The sequence below is a fragment of the Blennius ocellaris genome (assembly GCF_963422515.1).
Source record: "Blennius ocellaris genome assembly, chromosome: 7".
Lineage (NCBI taxonomy): Eukaryota > Metazoa > Chordata > Actinopteri > Blenniiformes > Blenniidae > Blennius > Blennius ocellaris.
In genome coordinates, this window is record NC_137656.1 from 12,350,250 (window position 1) to 12,372,998 (window position 22,749).

The window sequence follows — 22,749 nt, forward strand, 5'->3', positions numbered from 1 at the left end:
CACCAAGGGAGAGCGAATGACACTCAAAATGCAGACAGGTCGGGGAGGGAGATAGGCAGCAGGGTGATGCAGGGAAATGAAAACATCAGAGGTAAAGTAGTTGGTTGAGATATTCTTGCATTCCCTGAATTTAGACTATGATGCCTACATTATGCATTGGTCATAATGAAGCTAAAATACTGTTGCATCCAACCTTTATTGATGAAGTAACCAGGCGAATGCTATCATAGACTCAAAACAAAACAATTAAGCAAACATTTGTTCTTTTCCTAAGATTATTTGTTGTGAACTTCTCGCAGTAAAATAAACATCCACCATTTTACTCTGTATTTAACTCTGGGTGAACCAGCTTGCGCAGCTAAACTTAACCTTGATAGCTTTAATGGATTCAATTCTTCCATAAGCATTACTAGATCATTACTGTTTTCAATTGAATTCATATAAATGGACGCAACGTCACAGTTTTCGAAGTTTACAATCGGCTATCCTTATCATCACTAACTTTAACTCTAGGTATACACACTATCCAAAATAAAAGATGTCTTCATCCTCTTGTTTGTTTTTCTCTAACATGAGAATTAATCCAGGCAGCCATCACGCAATCCATGTTTAGGATGCAGCTTTATCCTGTTCCGTGTCCCACTGCAGTCTCACTAATCCAATTTTTACAAGCATGCAAACCTAAAACTTGGTAAGAACTATGACGGTCGTCATAATTCACCTCATATGAAGTTGGATCTGTCCGTACTATAAATATTAGATTCACGACCTGACTAAATCCTGATTAATCACAATATTTCATCATGGCTCACTCTTAAGTGAGCGAACAACCTGGAGGTGCAGGCACAGATATCAATCAAGCCTTGTGTCAGTGTAGCAAACCCATCCTCACACATAGTTAGAAGTGATCTGATGTCCTAACAGATAATTTTTTAACACAGAGTAAAGCCATCAATGATGTTCATCTTATGGCCCCAATGATGCTAAATGTCCCCTGTAGGTCCAACTTCGCCTTTGCTTGTATATTGTCCATAATTTGGTTTACCCACTTGTTAGTTTTTGCCTTTAAGAGTGTGCAGAGTGGCTTGTTTGTTTAAAAATAGCATCTAATTTTCATGCGTGCTCTATTACCCGCCCACAATCTGTTTTTTCTGTATCCCTGCCTGTGTCTGTGAATTGATGTATTTTTAATCTTCACTCAGTCCAAAGATTTTTTTTTGGGTGGACTGTTCATGAGGTCTCCCACGCAGGGCATTACTGTGAACCCAGCAGAGACACACACGCACCCACCCACTTAATGGCAATTTAAGCTCACCAGTTACTCTAAGTTGCATGTTTCTGAATTGTGGGAGGAAGTTGCAACAACAAAAGAATCCCTGCATGCATAGGGAGAACATGCAGGTCTCAACAGGCCTTGATAATAGAATCCAGTTTTTTTTTCTTCTTCATGATGCAAGAATGCTAACCACTGCACCACCACCCTTTCCTGAAAATGGCTTCTTATTGGTTTATTCATCTTTTCTTTTTTTTGGTCTTTCTTATAACTCTGGAGATGCGGACAAGTAAATTGCGACAGCCCACACATGTCATGTCTTCACACACTCAGGAACATCCAAAGGGAGATGTGGGCACGCCCTCAACCGTGTGTTGGATCTGCTCGTATTGTGTTCACCGAAGTAATATCCCCAGCCTTTTCAGTTCCCCAGAGATGTGCGTGCTGTGCACGGTGGCCATTTATGTTGGATTTCTTCCTTGGCGGCGAGCTCTGTCTCATCTCACTTTTGATTGGCTGCAGTTCTTACATCTTCGCTCTCTGCATACAGATCGCAAAAGGTGTCTAGCACAAGGGGAGAGAGGGGAGCTGAATATGGGAGGCTTGATTCAGATCAATAGACTTTCACTGGGTTGGCGAGAGATAAAGACAGAGCAGTTTGCTACCACTGCCGTATATTGATATACACACACCCTCTAATTATTCGCGTGTGTGTGTGAGTGGAAGGGGAAAAAGTGGTGTCAGGAGTTGCATCCAAAAAGCCCCAATTCTTGTTTCCGTGCAAATTACATCGCTGCAGTCAATAGATAATCCTGATAACTTCTCTCTTTCCTTGTCTTCCCCATTCTCCCCCTCTCCCTCCTTTTCTTTTTTATTTCTAGGTAAGTGACAAAACAGCTGACACATTAGCTGCACATGACAAACTTCTGAAGGTAATGTTTTCATTTATTTTTGATTTTTGTGAATTAAAGTGAATCGTTTTATTATTTTCGAATCCTAATACTACTAAAAACCTATCCCCAGAAATGTTCATTTTGAGGACTATATTGCTCTTCCCTCAACATCAAATAATAATGAATGTTTTAGAAACTAATATCATTCACATCATTTTGGCTTTTTTGTTAATCTCTTCATAAAATTGTAATGGGCCCATCATGGGCAGAGTGCATCCGCATTATTTTCAACTAATGGTGGTGTTGTGTTTTGATACTAATCTGTTTATCTAATCAGATGCTGAGGTTAGGGGGTCTAACTCATTAACTTGCAGGATATTGATTTCCTGTGCTTGGAGTGCCACGCTCTCCAGTAGCATACTCCAACATTCCCAAATGGGAGGAATGCTGGTTGCTTTCTTCATAGCTCATCAATCGATCTCGGGTTGTTGTTGTTTGCTCTGTTTAGTGCTGCGTGCGCGTGTATGTTTGTGGCTTAAGTTTGTGTGTCTGCAGTCATTCCTGGGGCTAAAAATAGCGACCAAGACAGACTGATTGCTTGCAAAGCATGTTTTAGGTCTTGAGAGAGTTTGATGGAAAGGTGATTGGTATTGTATTAGCACTCCCTCTTGAGACACTCAATTAAAAACATGAATCTGTTCTGTGTAGCCTTCTGATGCCATTGCAGTTAATCACATTTTGTTGAAAGTGAGGGAAGCCTTAAACAGATTTTAACACGTTCAACTGTGTAACGGATTAAGAATGTACAGGTGTGGTAAACGAAGCAATGGTTCAAACAGTTTCATGAGTTTCACAGCTGTAGATATCTTCAAAAACACTGTAGATTGGTTCCACCTGTCAGTTATTTAAATAAAAAAAATAAATAAATAATAAATAAATATATATATATATATATATATATATATATATATATATATATATTTAAATTATATTGGTCATTCAGCACCATCGGTGAATTCCACAAACCTGATTGTCGTAGTAAAAAAAAAATGCTTTTTTTCCTGAGGAGCCTCAATGATCAGGATGTGGATTTATCAGGATCCTTTCAGTGGCTCATAAATGTAACGGTTCATGGTCTCGCCATGCGCTCTGGACTTTGAGCCATTCTTGTGGCTCACATCTTTAAATGTTGCATTTCTGCCCCTCCGCTGCAAGGCAGCGCTGTAAATGTATCGTCAATCCAGCTGCCGTGAGCTGGATAAGGATAAATGTGTGGGAGCGGCCTCTCCTGCAGAGCACGTCGGTGTGCATAGCTGCCATTTACTGCAGTGTGTGTGTGTGTGTGTGTGTGTGTGTGTGTGTGTGTGTGTGTGTGTGTGTGTGTGTGTGTGTGTGTGTGTGTGTGTGTGTGTGTGTGTGTGTGTGTGTGTGTGTGTGTGTGTGTGTGTGTGTGTGTGTGTGTGTGTGTGTGTGTGTGTGTGAGGGCAATGCGTCATTCTGCGACTTGCAGAAGCCCAGGAGCTCCCCTCTGGTAACTCCCCTGCTGTTTCTATGTTATGTAACCATGCTGCTCTCATGTTCTCACACTGTTGCCCTTTCTCTCACTCACGCTTACTCTCTCTGTTTCTCTTTTCTCTCCTTCATCCCTCTCTATATTTTTCTTTTGTGCATTTACTGTGTTATGCACAGTGGGATGTTTGGGGATCTTTTGTGCAAAAATGTGCACCACAATGCGGCAGACAGAAACTTGTCGAGGCGTCCAATCAGTATTCAGTTTGTTGTATCATCATCTTTTTGAGTCTTTTGTTTTGCTCTTCATCTCTTTATGCCTCCACCTTCCATGTTGTAGAGATTCCCTCTGTGTATCTGCTCATCCATCATCACCCACTCATTCTCTGCAGCGTGCTGCTTTGTGATACAGTTTGGGGGGAAAAAAACAAGGATTTTGTTTTTATGACTTTATGATATTAGCCGTCATATGAAGAAAAAAAAATATGTATATACATATAAGATTTTAGGGAATGGAAGAGAATGATGTGAGAAGGAATGGATTTGAGACGTTCAGATGATGCTTTAATTTGCATGCTAAGCATTATTACTTTCCTGATGAGTACAATTTATCTAATAAGGATAATGGCACTTATATAATCAACTCCCCCCTCTCTTCTACATAATGGCTGTCTGGATGCAATGGATCGGGTTTGCTCAATAGATGGCCTACTGTACTTGATTCATGGCGGTCAATGGGAGCAGGTGTTTGTCAGCGTGGCATATCCATTACCTTTGTGAACAATTTTAATGATGGCGTAATGTGACACTGTTGGCTCTGTGTTTGTTTGCTCAGTGAAAGTCTCGCGAAAGGGGCTCATTCAGTACAGCACACCTGGAGATGACTGTGTTTCACATGTAGAGGGGACAAAAATCTTCTCTAAAGCATTCTATCATGTCATAAAGGGACTGAAAACAATACTGGTATTAAATTCCCCCAAGGTACAATTTTATTGCTTGGATCACATATGATGATGAGTACTTTAAAAAACTATTGATGAGAAATTCCCAGCATCAACCACACTACAGGCTCGACGATATGCAGCATGTTTGTGTCACATTCATGTAATAATCATCATTTCTCCACTGACCTCTTACTACAAGCAATTTTGTGTGGATTCCTTAACCACAAAAACATCCTTTTTTTGAAATCAAAGTCCTCAGTTCACTGGACACATTCAAGTATGGAAGAATGTTTCTGTAATTATTTAAATTTTGTTTTATCATGAGTCATCGCATCCAGATCTTTTACAAGTACATCAAGTCTTGAGGATACACAATAATTAGCTTCATAAATCCATAGCCAAACACAACAACATCGTAGTACCCCCTTGCATCAGTGCAAAAATATTGAAAAGCATGAGAAACATTTCCTTTTAGAAATTCTATTTATATTCGTGGTAATTAATGAAAAAGAAATGGATAATGTTACTTTATGCATCAGTGCTGAGTAACAATTAAAATGAATCTATAACATCGACGGGTATATTTATTTTGGTCCCAGTAATTGCGAACTGAACATTTAATGTTTTAAAGCCGGAACAGTTTGTAAAAAGCCATTTTCTTTCGGGCTTTCAATCAGTTGCTTCAGATGAAAGATGAGCAGAATTGACTATTCTCAAAAGTTAACAGATTTCCCAGGATGTCAAATTTTGGCGCACGTCTGTATTTTCTGTCTCATCCCTTACTGTAGTTTTGTTTTCATGCACAAATGTTATTAGTACAACCATTCTTCAATATTAGCTGTTTATTTAGTCCCTAAGTACACAGATGCCATGTAAACTTCATTCAGAATAATATTGTTGTATCCTGTAAAATATCACAGCATTTGTTAATGTCACACCAAGTTCAAATCTATATAATGCCTTGTAGCAGGTAATACAATTATTATGTGGATTATGTAGGACGATTTGCCCTGTAAATAGTTGTTTTACATGTGTGGCCTTTATTTATTTCTCAACACATGAAGAGCAACTCCGTTTTTTCTTTTTTTTTCTTTTTAAGCACACTGCCAATGGTTTCACCCTGTCAGTCCAATCCACAGGTGGCGCTAATACACTTAGAAACGCAGCAGTGACATGACATGTGAAGCTTGGATAGTAAGCATGCAGTATGCCAAAACACTTCTCACTCATTTCGAATATTGTTTTACCTCAGTTGTTGTGGGAAGTCATTGTATTACGCTTATAGCCAGGTTGTCATGAATTTTAAGTCGGTGTTTAGTTGACGTTGATCATACTTGCCTCACTACACCGCAGTTCCTTTTTCTGAACACACACACACGCACACATTTGAGCCTCAAATCTCAAGTGTGCTCATTTTTATTGGTTGCCAATAACACATTCCACCAACAATCAAAAATTAATTCAAAATCAAGTGCAATGGAAGCATCTTCACTTCCTTTCTACTGATACAGGCCTCTGTGGTCATGCTTCAAGTTGCATTTCAAGTTGGTGAAAAGATTCCACGCTTTCATCTTTTATTTGTTACCCTGTCATTGTCACATTGATTCCTCTGCCCACATCATGTGAAATGCAGAGTGTTCAGAAAGCTTCCCGGGAGGTCATTATCAACTCCTCCTGGAAATACAGAAAGATGATAACTGCTGTTAGATAATCCAGATTGTGTGAAAGTCGCTATAGACCTTGACTGTGAAGTATTTTCCAAGTGCTTAGGACACCAGAGAGCTTTAAGAGAGGGAGGGAACTATTATATAAAATCTCATTTTCACAGAGTTTTTTTTAGTGAAATTATATTTCTTTGCAAATTTCTTTTTTTTATTCCACTGCATCCCAAAAGACAACAATTTGTGGCCAATGTGAACAACTATGATTCACCTGATGTTTTATAGCTTCCATCTTTCTACCTTTTGAAGTCTCAGTTTCCTTCCTCGCCTTTTCGTTGGAGCCTGCAGCTAAACCAGGCACTTAGTTTCATGTGCATGTGGATACATGCATGTATACAGGGCACACCTACTCCTGCAGATGTGCATGTTTTCAATTACAAACTCAAAACTGAACATGGTTAAAGCGAACACTCGGGTGTTTTCAGCTCTCTTCTGACTCATCTGTCTGGTTTCACGTGCAAATCATTAAACAGAGTTCAATCTATCCTGACCCGCTCTTCATTTCATCATCCAACTCGTTGACAACAACCACAAAACTGTCGTCACACTGTGTCAGACTTGAATGAGTCGTTCTCTTCAGGAAGTCAGAAGTTAATGCTGCCCACCTTAACTGGCACCGTCCTCATACAGATTCCACGAGAATACAACAAGCTTTACACGGATCGCCTCTCACTCACTCTCCGGCTTTTACAGAATCTTTACACGTTTTTAAAAGCTCCCATTTCCTCTCCCTTCCCATCTGCCAAGGAAACACTAACATATTATGAAACATTTAAGGAGCATTTTTCCACTTTGTTCCTCTCCTCTCCTCCCCTGTCCTGTCCGGCCACCACCCGTGTGCTGACAGGTTTCACGTGGTGATGTTGAGGTGTGGTTGAGAGAAGGTGGGGTCAAAGTATGACTTTTAAATGTCAGGGGATCCATGACGGCTCCTCAGCCCTTCCTGTCATATCTTGTTAAACGTGCTACAATAGTTGGAGTGTAACACGCTACTGGTAACATACATGACTGTGGGGAAAAAAAAATCAAACATGATGAAACATTCTACTTTATGGTTTATTCTTATGAGGACTATCTTTCAGCATATAACTTTATATATGAACATATATAAAGAAAAGTAACATCAATCTGGTTTAAAAAATAATTCATGTTAATTATTTCAGGTTTGGCTCAGGTTTCACTGTAGACACTTAATTATCGGATTTGCTGAATACAATCATAATTATTAGCTTTCGTAAGACTATGGAAGACGTTTTTTTTCCCCCCCAGCTCAACTGCACAGCAATTCATCATTCCGACAGGCTTTTAAATTAATCACACTGTGCATCATCTTACAGGCTCTCAAATGATTACCAAATATATGCAGATCATTTCTTTTCCAAGCACAAATGTCTTCAAGTTGAGTGGGCTACAATGACACAGGGAAGTTACATTCACTTAATATGGCAGCATTAAAAATGCAGATGTTTCTGTTTTTAGCAATACATATAATGGAGATGAATGAATTCCAAAATATGTCACTGTGTTCTTTTATAAGCTAATGAGTATGTGCAACTCATAAGTGTGATACTTTTTGATCTTTCTCTCCTTTTCACTTACTTTCCTACTGGTATTATCACTGCTTCTTAACTAAAGCATGAGCCTATTATACAAGTATTTTGGAAGGGCGTGTGCTGTTTTGTGTGAAGAGAGTTTAGTGGTTTTCTCCAGTTTGACTGTCACAGACTGAGCCATTTTCAGAGTATCATAGTTTTACAGCCTGCAACGCTCCTCCTAACGTGTAATTACTCTCAACAGTTTAATGTCACACAAGTGGCTGCTCTTGCTTCATGCTGCCCCCCCCCCCTTTTTTTTTTTTTAATAATTCATGCATTATAATGAAAGTTGGGTCAAAGAGAAGCCTTGTAAGAATTTAACATTATGCAAACTTTCTTCAAAATTCACATCTCTTTTTCATTCAGAGAATTTTCTGGTTTGAATCAGTTTCCTCTTTTCTGTTCTCCTTCCCCTTATGACCATTTCAGACATGGCAGCAACTCGTCTCTAAAAGTGGCCATATTCCAAATGTTCCACAGTTCAAGTTGAGATTAGTCTGCTTTTTACATTTCATTATGCTAACCAGGGATGTGGTGCAGCAGTGATTCCCAATCGTTTTAACCCTGGAGCCCACTCGGATCGCCCGTAAGAAAGCTGCTGCTCTTTGGTCTGCGATTTGCAAAACAAAAAAAATACAAAAGCACTGCTCTGAAATCAAAACGAAGACAATTTTTCCAGGTTTACTTTTTCTGATGTGTCTCTCAATCGAATATGAATATCTTCAATGTCAGTGGTGGTCTTTTCTGGTGTGATGTGAAATATGCACGGTAACAGAATCCGTAACATTTCACAGCAGTGTGGACAGACACTTTGATTATCAGAGTAGTAACTCTTCACAAACTCGAGGATGGCTTTACTTGCCAATGCTATCTAAGAAATAATGAAACTTTCAGTTTCACATATATTAATACCATTCGTTGCAAAAAACAAACACAAATCTAGAAAAAAGGGCAACTTCTAACAATACATCAAACATTTTAATAAGAAACCATAATGTGCTCTCTCCAATGAGTTTTCCATTATTGTGTTTTCCGCCTGAGCTGATAGCAATTACCATATCACCGGAGGTCATCATCAGGTCCCGTCATTCCTAAGAGGAGTTACTAATCACACACAGACACAAGGTTCATCCAGCTCCATGATTAAGGCTCAGACTAGTCAGACGGTGCAGGGGGAGCCAGCACAGCGTCTTGGCTGCAACAGTGACACAACGCTGGTGCAATGCAGGAAAAGTCTATTTTTGGAGGGTTCAGGAACAGAGCTGACTCCATGGCTGGGGCTGGAGGTATGGCGAGTATTGGATAGGATAGATGCAGATATTGATGGAGAACAAGTGGGCACAAACTGTGGTTGAACTCAAAGCGGGTGTAGAAATAGCTGAACAGGTCATTGCAAAGCAGTGATTGCATGAGACAGTATACAGCTTTAGCATTTATACATCTTGTGCAAAACATCTGTGTGCAATATGCTTGAAGTTACTTCTTTTTACAGCTGGCCCTCACAGATGAATACCACAACATATACAACAACAGGCAATTAAAGCCAAATGGCTAATCACATGGAACCACTTACACTGATGACCCACAGTAGCAATAAACATTGTACAAGTGGAATCCAAGGCAATTAATAATCTCATGAAGGCGCTTTAATCTTGTTTGTATCACAAGTCTGTTTTATGTACATCATGTTTGAATATTGTGGCTCAAATTTTTTAAGGTTCAGAGATTCAAAGCATTGATATTGCTTTTAATTATAGCCACATCTTTGGATCTGGTTATGCCGTCTGCTCCTTAAACATCCTGTTAGCCTCGTTTCTTAAAATATTTCAAGGATTCAAGCTGTGTTGTAGTAGCTCTGGGTGTTGTTTAGCTGATCTGACATTAGCTCATCCTCCCAATTTTGAAAAAATAAATAAATAAAAAATTATATAACAGATATTTTAAGTTGCATCCATTTGTAATCATTATTAACTCACAAACTTTAACAAATAAAATCATCAAAAAACGAGGGCGAAAAGGGAACACGTAGCTTCAAATGAGTGTGCACTTTCTGCATCTGCACTAAAGCACAGTGGGGACCAGTGGGAGCAATAATGAGCCCTTGAAGTTTCAAGTGGACGCAATACAGTCATCTGACTGGTGAGCAGCCCAGATTGTATGACACTCTAACTAGTGTTATCGTGGAGTCACCAGCCTCCAAAATGTACTCACTCCTGTGGAATGAGTGGGTGAGCTCAAGTTGATGACCTAGGCACAAAGCTCTCATTGAAATATGCAGTGTCGCAGCTATGGCCTGATGGCTGCAGATCAAACACACAATGTTGTCAATTGGCAGAGCGCTTTTGAACTATTGTGATCTTTAGCTTGAACATGTACGTTCACTGTGACAGTGTGGATGAGGGTCATTTTGGACTCGCTGATCCCAATGAGAACATTTGTTGCCACGGAACTACTGAGGCTGAACAAAATATAGAAAATGCTTCACTGCATGGGAACTGAGTGTATATGTGCGGCTATGTTTCATTGAACTAACATAATTCAAGAGCCAAAAAGTGTTGGTGGGGGTCTGCCATTAATGTTTTTTTGATATTTGTACTGCTTAATAATGTGCAGTTATCGACATATGCCCTCCACTCTGCATTTAGGAGACACCTTATTCACCTATCATATATTCTGCTTTGTCCAACTTGGTCATGAGAGGCTTGTAATCCTTTATTTATACAACTACAGCACTCCTATTTGATGATACAATGATAATACAATATTCAAAATGTGGGACAAAGAATGTGCAGCATATGGCTTCTTAATGCGTTTCACTTGTGTTGACACACCCGTGAGTGTTGTGACGTCAACTGGGAAATACCAAAGTCTGCTATAAATCCTGCAGCTTTGCAATTAGTGCTCTATTGAAAGCAGGTGTATTTGAAATGTTCACCAGCTATATAGACAAATGGGGCCATATTATTGTGAAGTAAATCAACATTGTGTTCGCTGCCGAGTACAGGAAGGAGTAAAACCTTGTGCTGTTTTAAAGGTGTGGTATATAATATTGACAAAAAGGAATTCTCATGGGGATGTTTTAATGTTTTAGTGACTACCAGGAAGCAAGTAGTGAATGCTAATCTCCCCTGTGGAGCTGCTGGTGGGGTCAGCCAGTGCACTATTTGAACAGCCGTGTCAAGTGTCACTTTGTATTTAAGCCCTTGTTAGCACATGGTTTGAAGTAATCCATTATGTGGAGTGCACACAATTGCCATGTGCAGCATAGTACCGTGTTTATACTGGTAAATGCTAACATTTTCATGGAGTATTGAAGGTATACTGGAGCCGGTGCAAACCTGGATTGCACCAACTGTTGGAGAAACTCACCAGATGGTGATGGAGTGAAGACTGCCTCTGGTAATGGGCTGCTAATATTTCAGTGCATTCCCAGCTGTACCTGCTCTTTAAAAAAAAAAAAAAAAAAAGAGCCATAGGCAGTGGGAACAGTTGTAACCATTCACGATTGTGGTTTTTAACCGGATATTCATGATGTTTTTTAAGATCGCTGTCTGCCTCACCATCTGATTGAGACAATTTCATAAATGTAGTTAGAGCTGCTCTTTTCTATGGTAGAGTGACAGCTGCAGCCTTTATTCTGGATATTTCTGCAGTCCTTTATTGTGTAATTAACCACATTATGAGGTACTTAAATGACTATCAAATTTGCTTAATCTTCGGTTTGTCAGGAACAATAATTTGTATCCTGATTGTTAGATATCACACACTTGCTAAAACCATTGTGAAATCTGAAGAGCTTGAACCGATCATCATAGTAAGATCTCACACACTTCATATATATTTTTTAATAGTTTCCTCCCTACTGTCTTTTGCTCCACTTTGAAATCAAAGTGGTGAGAGTGAAAGAAGAAAAAAAAAAAAAAACCTTCAATTTTACAAGTGAATAATTTTTGGGCCACTTAAACATTCTTCACATTTTACAAATGGTCCTTGAAGCCCCCATGTCCCCATTAGATGGGGGAATCTAATTACAAATATCTGATTTGAAGGGGGAATGAGTTAACCTTTGCTGAAATGCCACAGCATAACCATCTGTGAATGGCAAGGAGGAGGAACCGGGCCCCAGGCATTTCCACAGAGTGATGGACAGCTGGCCCACCTCAGAGGAACACTGTGCACGAGCCTCAGTTTTCTCACACTCTCGTGAGAGAGTTGCTTTTCTGATTTGAATGTAAAATATGCCCCATTTCCATATCCATGCAGCAATTGTGTAGCTAAATCTCCAAAGTCCTACTGGTTGAGATTTATTTTTAAATTTAATTGGACAACAATACAGTATGTACATTGATTCCCACTCTACAAAGCTTGCCTGACAACCCCCAGCAGGTTTTGCGGAGTTGCGCATCTGTGTTTTGCACGCACGTGGAGCTGGAGCTGACATGTTGTTGCAGTTTGACCAACTTAACTGTGGAGGTTGTTCAACTTGTGTTCTCTGAATAATCGATCTGCCGGAAAAGTAAAAAAAGAAAAGTACTTTGCTAAATGTCAGGACACATGAAATCAATATCTACTTGTTCTGTTATATAATCGGGCCCTTTTCCCTTTTGTTCCAGAGGCCGACCTCTAATGTAATGAAAAGACTTCCTGATGTAATATCACGTGATATTTTGTACATGGGAAATGCATTGTTCTGCATGCGAGACGGGTCACACATGACGAGACTTTGATACTCCTTCAGCACTGTATGGCCGCAGTGTTATTGTGTTAGCTTTTGGTTGGGCACCAGTTGTTTTATCAAGGTTTCTTTGTCCTTGCATTCCTGCTGTAATTTTATTGTTCATTAGTCTTACTTTTGAGTCACTCCTGAACTTTCACCTTTCATCTGTTCTTCCTGTGCACACACAGTATAATGTGATCTTTCCCGAAAGATGTTGGTATTTCCACCCACTTCATTGCTTTTTCATCCCTTCCCTTTGCTGTCACTCCTCTCTCCAGCTATCTGTATCTATTTGTTTCTGCCTTTACACTTTATTCTTCTCTCTCCTCCAGTCTCACGCTTTCAGGTTGCGTCGTGACAGCTCTCCGGTATTGAGCTGGGGCCAACAACCCCAAAGCAGAAGTGAATATTATGCAATACTACACACATGCATCACACAGTGTAGTTCTTTTATTATAGCGCTGATACCATCTTCTGTTTGTTTGCAAGATATGTAGATTAATATGACTTGTATAAGTAGGAGTAAATCTGAGATTTTATTCAGTTTTGTCTGTATCATAACAAAAAAAAAAAAACCCAAAACAAGTGTTTCAGTTCTTTCCTGTTGTTTTCATCTTTAACCTTTTAATAGCTAATCTCTTCTCCTAGTTGTTACCTAACCTGTCCACCTTGCCACCTATACACAGGCCCACACATCCACAGAGAGGTGCTTTTCTGCGTTTATTTTCCAACAAGCCGCTTCCTTGACACAGCATTCCTCTACCCTGTTGACGAGTGGCTGTCGTGGCTGAAGGTGCAGGCTTACAGAGGCTGTGAGGTGGTTTGACTTTTGGCAGAAGTTGAGAAGCTGCTGACGTGTGTGTTGGGCAGGATGTGTGTAAGAAGCAGTGCTGGATCCTGTTTTTCAGACCGCAGCAACTGGAGCTCAGCCACAGCTATGGCTTTTAATGCAGCGCGCGCGCGCACGCACACACACACACACACACACACACACACACACACACACCAAGTGTGCTGAACCCAGTCTCGACTCGCAACATCCTGGCCAAGTGCACACAAAAGCCACGCATGAAATGCACACATGAAGTCGCTCACACACAAATAAAGATTGTTAGAAACTCCGATATGATCTCTGAATGGCATTAGCTTGGATAAATTGTGGATCTGTGCTGATTTCTCTTCCTCTCGTCATCGTGGAGTATTGGCTTGAGGGACAGGGAGACATTTACTCTTATTGATTACTGTTTTGTGTCAATGCAGATTCCATCGAGAGCCGGAAGCCACTTGTGTAAGAACAGAGGAATGCATTAAACCAGCAATGACATCCTGAATAGCAAGTTTCTTGAAACAAACATGCCTTGAGAGTTTCCCCTGGATGCTCATGATGGCGCACAAACTGCACGTTATACAAATGCACACACGCGTGCAGGGAAAAATGGGATGGCTTTTGTTGCGAGGTTTGAAATTTCACGGTTCACTGGCACGCAGGCAGACACTGGAGACAGTCAGAGGGTGTGCTTAGAGTAGCAAAAACAAAAAACAAACTGACAGGGCAACAGCAGCCCTTGCGTTGTTATGGTGGAGAAGGGCTATAATAGAGACGAGCACACATTACTCAAGGAAGGAAAAGTGGAGCAGAAGATTTACTGGGGGGAAATGAGAGGAATTACTCCTGTCAACACTTTTCTCACGTAACTGTAAACATTCAAGGTTTTTGGTGTTCTCCTGTGCGTCTGCACTCTGTACATGTGAAGGCTTGTTCCTGTCTGAATGGAGTGTTAAGAGGATCAATAGGTTTAGCTGACTGGATACAACAGGCGCACCTATTACACAGGGTCAGGACATCCCACTGACAGGAGAAAGGAGGAGGGAGCGCGAGTGGAAGAGGGAGAGACACGCTCAACAACAAGACGGAGAGAACAGGAGACACAGACATTAGTTTCCGTTTTTTTTTTTTTTTTGTGTTTTCTTTTTTCTTTTTTTAACTCTCCTTCTTGACTTCCCACTGTGGGAGGTTGTGAAAAGGGCAGAACACAGAGGGAGACACCAAATAAGAGACAAAAGGCGCGGAGAGGATGGAAGTGAATGTGAGTGTGTGAGTGACTCTGTGTGTAACATGCTCTGTCATGCTGGCGTGACTACCGCTGCCTCTCCAACCGGCGTCGCTGGCTGTCAGGAAAAGGAATGTTTTCCGGAAAAATGAGTCTCTGAACCGGTTCAACATGTGGATGTGGGACAGTAATTTCCAAACCTTTGCCGGAAGAATCCCACGGAAAAAAGAACAGCGGCCGGAGAGAGTGGCTGGTGCTGCTGGGTGGCCGCCCGTGTGCTCGCATTGCTGAGACTCTCTCACTGACGTTCACACTGTGCTCCAAGTTCATGTTTCTCCATATTATTTCCTATTCAGATTTTTTTTATTTCTTCAGGAACTCAGTGGATTTTATGGTGCTATGTAGTGAAATCTTTTTGCCTTTGCATTTTTTGTAACCGTGCCCTAGGATCAAAAACGAAGGGCTGGGAAGTTCAGAGAGGGGCTCTTTCCTGGAGGACTATTGTGAACGTTTGCATCACGCCAGAGGACTTTACTATGGAGCTGTATGTTTTGTGCTGGGGCCTTCAGTGCCCTGGGGCAGTATCTGTAGATAGATAACCCAATAGGGGGTGATACACGAAGGGGGATCACTCCTGACACGGCTTTGGCATGAAGCCTGGACATTGTCCAGGTGTTCCCACTAATCCGCCCATGATGCACCTCAGTCATTTTCCTTTCAGACGACACTCCTGGATATGGTGAGTAATGCTGGTTTTAATAGCTTTATTTCTAAGGTTGTGTGTTCATTCAAAACACGAAGACAAAATGTGAATAGGCACACATGTCTTTGCACACTTGTTTTTTTCATTAGAAAATATCTCTCCAAACCCCCACCAAAGGCTCGCCCAGCCCAGTGTCTGTTTTTTCCCAAGCTTGGGCTCAGGTCCATTCAGGGGAATTTATTGTTAAATGGGCCAGACATTTCCTGTCATTTTCCCCTCACACTAAACGCTTCAGTTGATCCATAAACTCAAGTCAGACATGGTGAACACACAGAGGTCTGTAATGGCCAGACTGCTTTTCACGGGCTGGAAAAAAATATGCTGATGAAAGTGCTGTGTTGTTGGGTTTCCCCGCTGTTTTGTTTTGATTGGTCATACTCAGGCTGGGTATCTTATGGGAATAGCTGTCTCTCTGCTATGTTATAAACTGGGAGGGGCTCTGAGCAGCGTGTGATGTCGTCAGAATGGGGTTGAACAATGTTTATATTTCCAACCATGCTTTTCCAGTGCTTTTCGCTTTTATTCCTAATGACGCTAAAGAGAGTTCAGTCAAATGTCTTGTTTGGCGTACTACATCTGTTTATAAGACACTTTTCTTTAGCATTTCCTTTCTAAGTGGTGTGACACTTCACGTGCACAAAACCTGCATCACTTTATAAACGTCTATCATGTTGTTTTTTCAGTCATAACCACTTTTACCCCTCTGTGCTTTCTCTGAACTGTAATTCTGTGGAAAGTTGAGTTGTAGCCATGTGCAAGATTTGATCACATCTTCCTGTTTCTCCCTTGCAAAGGCTGCAGGATGTGCATAAATGGTCCACATTTCTGCTATCAATGCACTCTGCTTTCAATCATCTGTCATCATTCAATATAGTTACTCATGTTGGAAAAGATAGGGTGCATTTCATTTATTTTGTTTTTGAGAATTCCAAACACATTTTATACTTTGAATTTATGGCATAGACATTAGTCACATTTCTATAGCTACTATTTTGTAATTTTGACTGAAAATCTGATTAAGAGATCCAATATTCTTGTTTACATGAACGAAGAACAAGTCGGTATCTCAGTGCATCAGTCCCATAAGGATTTTCTGTGTTTGACGTGCACACATGATCCCACATTTAACTCCAAAACACTCCAGTCCTTTCAGCTAGAATAATCAAGCGTGTTGTATTTCTTTGGAAACTGCAACAGCTTCTCCGTTTAGAATATGATCATGCAGCGACAACCACGGAGGGATTCACATCAGTTGGCCTTTCATCCATGTTAAAATCTTCAAATATCTTTTAAAGCACTGTTTTCTCCTGAACTGACCATTTCTGTCGGAATATGAACATGAAGTGTCACACAATGACGTTGAGCAACGGATATGCACACAAAGCTCTGACAGTGGGAAACGTAGTTACATGGACTGTTAATAGACTGTGAACAGGTTTACATTACCTCCACCAATCCTAATGTCATATCATTTGGCTAGTGCCTATCCAATAAAAAGTGTTTACATGATGCTGTATTAATCGGATCAGTAAGATACTTATGACATGCAACACAGTAATCACAGTTACTAAGAAAGAAATATGTCAAAGAAATGCTTCATATATCTTTAAATATGTTGAAACAGATGCCAGACTTACTCATGTACAGACACACATGCACACAGGAAAGTGGACTGGCCTTTTGATCAGGAAACAGATTACTAAGTAAACATATTTCAGTAATCTGGAGGATTCTATCAACAGAGAGCAAAACATTTTTTTCTCTTCATACTTATGTGTTGTATTGTCATGCATACACTGTTGGAGTGCGTATTCTTGGCATCGGCTTCACTCCTGTCCTAGTGAACTGCAAAGGGTCTTTTGGCACGATGGTCACTATTTCTATCAGTATCTTTCAAGCAATACACACAAGCTCTGGTTTTTGCAATGACACACTTGTGCATGACTCACACTTACCTAAATCACTGTGTCGATGCTGTCAAATTGAAATTTATACTCCTCGAAAAATGAATTAAAACCATCAAAATAATTGTAAAGGGGACTTTTATTACCATTGGCATGTGCAGCCATTTATGAGGTCTTTATGTATTACTGTATTTCCTTCAATAACTGATATGTCATGTGCAGCCTGTTGGAATGTAATGTGTTGCCAGATTGGATGGCTGCAGAAATTGTGAAGAGAGTTGGGACAACCATTCTGGAATGTCACAGTCGAGCATTTAATGGGAGACAAGCCCGTTGGATTGCATTTAAACCTGAGGCAGGGTTGACTTTCTCTTTCTCTCGTTCTGTGAATGTGAAAACACCACGTCCAGGGATTTCTCTGTTCACATTCATGCCATTTTGGAGGCCATGGAACCCGGTGGTGTACACTTCTGTTCCACATGATTGTATTGTTTATCTTTAATCTATATTGATGACATCGCTGCCTCTCTGCTTATATATTATGGATGCAGACACTCTGGGGAGCTGTGGAATACATATTTTTTGTCCTGCGGGTGTGTATGCGTAGGGTGTTGCCTTCAGTCCCATAATGAATAAACTTGAGATGTGTGATTGTCTAAACTTCATTAAACACTAACCAGGAAGGAAATGAAAAGTATGTGCAGTAATCCAATTAGGTGAATTCAGTGCCTCGGAGAGCAGTTGGAGAGAGAACAGACGAGACTATATTTAGAAGAAAAATCGGATACGTGTTGCCTGGTGGCTTTTCTCTCCCTCTCATCACTACATTTTGGAGAGTGTAAATAGAAGTTCAGGGCCCATCCATTCATTCATCTTCTGTAAAGGTTTATCAAAATTCTGCTTGCTGGAACAGATTCCAGCCGACGATGGGCCATGGCAGGGTGCTCCTTTGAAAGGTTAATGGTTCATCACGAGGTCAACACAGAGAGACAAACAACCACTCACACACTTTACAATTGCCCGAATGTGTAAATTAGAGTCACTAATTAACCTCAAACACACAATCGTGGACTGTGGGAGTGAACTGGAGAAAACCCACACACTCACAGGGAGAACAAGCAGACTTTCAGTACGAGAACAGAAAACTTATATTGAGTCTTCTCTTTTAAGACGTGTCTTACTCACAAGATATCTCTTCACACCACTTCTCGGCTTCATTGGATTCCAAGAATGGCTTCTCCAGGGTTATTTTGTCAGTAAGATAACGAAGCACAAGGCGTTGTTATTTCTATTTCTTTTTGAGGATTCCTCCCTCTTCCCGTTGTCATCGATTCTACTTCTGCCGGGTCAATCTCAGCCAAACTTTAGATTGCTTTCCGCCATTTCAAGTTGCTTGGTTGGGATCGTGGCAGAGAAATCAGGATTGGGCTTTTTTAGAGACGACAGAGACCTGCTGTCAGTTCTGAGGAGGCAAAGTCATCCGTCACCGAGCTGCAGCATTAATCTCTGCCAACCTGCTGTGCAGGGTGATGCTGATGTACTCTACCTTATTAAGGGGTCTCCCCATTCACTCCCCCTGAAAAGACCACACAGTCGAACACTCCTTTTCCTTCACACTTGTTTTTTTTGTTTGGTTTTTTGTGTGTTTTCACACACCACATTGTCTTACAGAAACCTGTTAAATCAATTGATTATTTTGCAATTTATGGTGCTCATGAAATTCTTGAAAGATAAAATGTGTGGAAATTACCTAAACATTTAATAAGAGTTTAGTTTTAGTCTGTATCGTATATTGAGATATTTTAGCACAGTGTTTTAAGATTGTGGACAAGAATTTGTATACTTTGTCAAACAAGGAATAACTACATTTGAACAGGAATTATGTTTTGCAATTTTTAATTCAGAATCTTTGAAATTATGGATCTTCTCACACGTTTGATTCATTCAAAACAGAAACTTGATTGTTGCATCAGTGTGGTCCATATGAGGAAGTGCGAATGCTGCTAAGTAATGGACTGCGTACGTTTTGAAAAGTAGATCCTGGTTTGCTTTGAAACTCATGCTATTAGCTGAAAGACTGATTGAATTGTGAAACACAGGCCTTGTGCATTGTGCAGATTTCACTATATTTATGGGAGTTACATTGTTGGCTATTTAGCTCATCAGCTGTCTGGCATGTGTTTTGTTTACATATGAGAGCCAAAAAACTGGACCCAAACTGGTCTTAGGAATTGCACCATAAGAGTGCTATTATATGCAACTACTTTCAATAATAATAGTTTAAAGGCTGAAAATTAATTGAATAACATATCCCCCATTTAGCTCCTAGAAATGACTGTGTTGTAATTGGTGCTATATAAATATAAAGAGATAATTTCTCGGTGTATTTGTAGATTACAAATGCTACTTTTATTTTTTTAACTCCTATGTCTGCATTAAAACATATAAACTGAAATGAGATTGAAGTAAAAAAAAATGTGATACATAAACATTGCTCAAAAAATTGTGTATTGTCATTATGTTGGTGAACACACAGCTACTAAATATTAAAAAACCCAGACATTTGAACTATTTTAACTACTACTAATAATAATAACAATAATAATGCCAATGACTACCTAATGAGTTTATTTTCAACGGAGCATAAATTATGTGACATGGACCCCACCCAAACAGGATTTACTTTAGTTTGAATTCCTGTAAAAGTCAGGTCTGCATTGTGTGTGTGTGTGTGTGATTTTAGGAATTAACTCGATGCCTTTGTGTCTCAGCTTTTCCATGAGTCAGTGCAGTGTTAAATTCAGTTTGGAGTTCCACGAACCATGGCCGACGTGTTCGTACTGATATGTCTGAGGATCTCAGTTTAATCTGTACCAAAGGTAGCACTCTGTGACAATTACTCCGCTGTTTGACCTCCTCTCCCTCTCGAAAGAAAGTCATGTACCCCCTCTTTTGACTTGCTAAATGATCAGTTGATTATTTCACACCTTTTTCCTCCCAGGACATCTTGCTGTTCGTGTGTTTGGCAGAGCACACACAATGACTCAGTCAGTACTGGCAGTCCTCCGGTTGGTCTTCTTCCACTTGCTTCATCGTGCAATTTGTCTTTCACACATTGCTGCTCTCGGATTTCTCTTGTGTTGGCACTTACTTACACTTGATCCCCCTTTCCCCTTTCTTGCTTTCTCCTATGTGTTATGGAGGAACACTTCATGTGTTACACGAAACACACCACTTGAGATGCAGCTCAGCATTAGGCTTGTCAAAACTCATCACTGCATCTCACAGCCAAAACATTTCAACTCTGTTAGAATAATTTAACAGCTAACATTTCTTTTTTTTTTTTATTTGCCCCGACGAATAAATGAATCAACTATTTTACATATTTGTCTTTTCATCTGAGTGAGTCAACGACGAACTGCTTTGAACTTTTACATGTAATTGAATAGTTGCAACATGTCAGATTTGTAGTTGTACTCATTTAGTGATGAGCGATATCAAAAACAGTTTTTAATGTCCTGGGCTTTTCGGTTTGTTGCACACAATGTGATGTATGGACCGCTTGTTTTTCCCTTGATCTCAATCTTGGTTGTTTTTATTGATCAATACACGCAGGCCAATGACATAGAGACCAAATGCGCTTCATACAGCACCACTAACTACAAGCACAGCTGATTTCGCAGCATTCTTGCATATCTTTTTCATCAATTACATATGAAATGAAAACAAGGCTCTCATTTCCACACAAAGACCTTGAGGCAGTTTTACATCATATCCATTTTAAATATCCATTTCAGTGTTCTTCATTTCGGCCTTTGCTCTCTGCCGCCGCTGTCCACACAGCAGCTGCTACATGGGGTATTCAATCTTGTGTTCATCTCCGCAACAGAAGCAAGAAGATGGACAGATCAATAAGAATGGAGCAAAGCAGCCAGACATATTGGAGGCAGGGGATAGCTGCAGGTGCTTTTTGTGAGCTCCTCATAAATCAAAAATAGAAATGTTACAAGCTTTAGCTGTGGATAAGGGAGTCTGGACTGTCTGAGCAATGGCAGATTTTTTAATAGTTGTTTGTGTAAGTTAAATGAAATTTGAAGAAGGAAATTATTGTTATCTATTTTAGATTTGAGTGTGTATTCAGCTGCCCAGCTTCCTGACCTAGAAACGTCTTAATAGCTATGACATGTAATTTTTCATTTCCTCATACTTCATATTTAATTGTATTTGCTTGAACTAACAATTCCTGGCTTTCACTTTTAAAGTGTCGCTTTTTGAGACGGTGTGTAGGCCCCTGGCCACATGGCCCTGAGAGTCACCTCTTAATGAGAAAATCCTTAGATGTAATGTCAGTTGGACTTTTCTTTGTATAATTTGCATGTTCTATCTGGCCTATGTACTGAATCCGCTCCGGAGTATCACAACCCTGACTGGGTTAAAGGATGAAAGTTAGAGTATAGAGTAATACATTCGTGGCATTCTGCTACACTCTGCATAGATTCACATATGGTGTCCCAGAGATTTATGCATTTACATACATTTAATAGTCAAATGAAACAAAAAAGTATAACAAGAGCACCGTACAATACAATAGTCAAAGTGCTGTATAAAATATTGCACCTTCTGTCTTTGATTGGGTTTTTTTTCCATTTGCACATGACTTCACTGCATTGAAAGAATAAACTTTCAGTCGGTTTTAATTTATGACTCTTCAATTGAAGACATGACATCTTGTTTACTCACCAATCTCTTAACTGGTGGTTTGGTTTGGTTTCACCAAACCCCGAGAGAGGCTTCTTCCAACTCATATTGTCAGTATGACAACAAGGCTTTATTTAATTTCTTTGAGGTTTTCTCCCTCTGCCCATAGCCACATTGCTTCCCATTAATGTTATTAGCCATTTTGTTGCAGCCTGACTGACCACCGTGTGAACTTGAATTCAGCTTTCCTACCATTCAAATATCAGTACTGATGTTAAAATACGAAGACATTAGGAAATATCATTACAGCGCAGCTCTTTACGTCACACTGTGACCCAAACAAAACCTGTTCTTTTGCCAACAGATTGTATCGCGCCACGGCCCTTTCCTGAATGAACAAAGCAGCTCTCTTAAAGCAGTTTGTTCTCTACTCAGACCGCAGCAAAAAGAAATGACTCCCGTTGTACTCTAACAAAAAGATGTGGGGAATAAGGTTGCAAGCATAACAGTGTTTGAAATGCTGGGGCAATGCAGGTTTTTGTGGCACGACTCACTTTCTGGAGGTGGAGACTTATGGGGGATTTCATCTGGCTTTAATTTCTTGCCTGCAACATAGCTGGTAACCCCCTTCTTTAGGTTCCGATTTCAAACCTGTGATGACTCGTTCAAGTAAATTATACT

At 40.1% G+C, this 22,749-nt stretch overlaps 1 protein-coding gene across 2 annotated transcripts in view; it reads left to right on the forward strand.

The window, feature by feature from the left end:
* pde4d (phosphodiesterase 4D, cAMP-specific) overlaps positions 1–22,749 on the forward strand; it is a gene marked incomplete at its 5' end in the record, with an annotated part of 143,251 nt that overhangs the window by 67,831 nt on the left and 52,671 nt on the right. The window contains one exon of one of the 2 annotated variants that reach the window (XM_080499486.1): positions 15,375–15,442. The exons of the other annotated variant lie outside the window; for it this stretch is intronic. Coding sequence (XP_080355612.1) covers positions 15,396–15,442 — 47 coding nt within the window. Of the gene's footprint in view, positions 1–15,374; positions 15,443–22,749 lie in introns of those variants that run through there. 2 annotated transcript variants of the gene reach the window in all.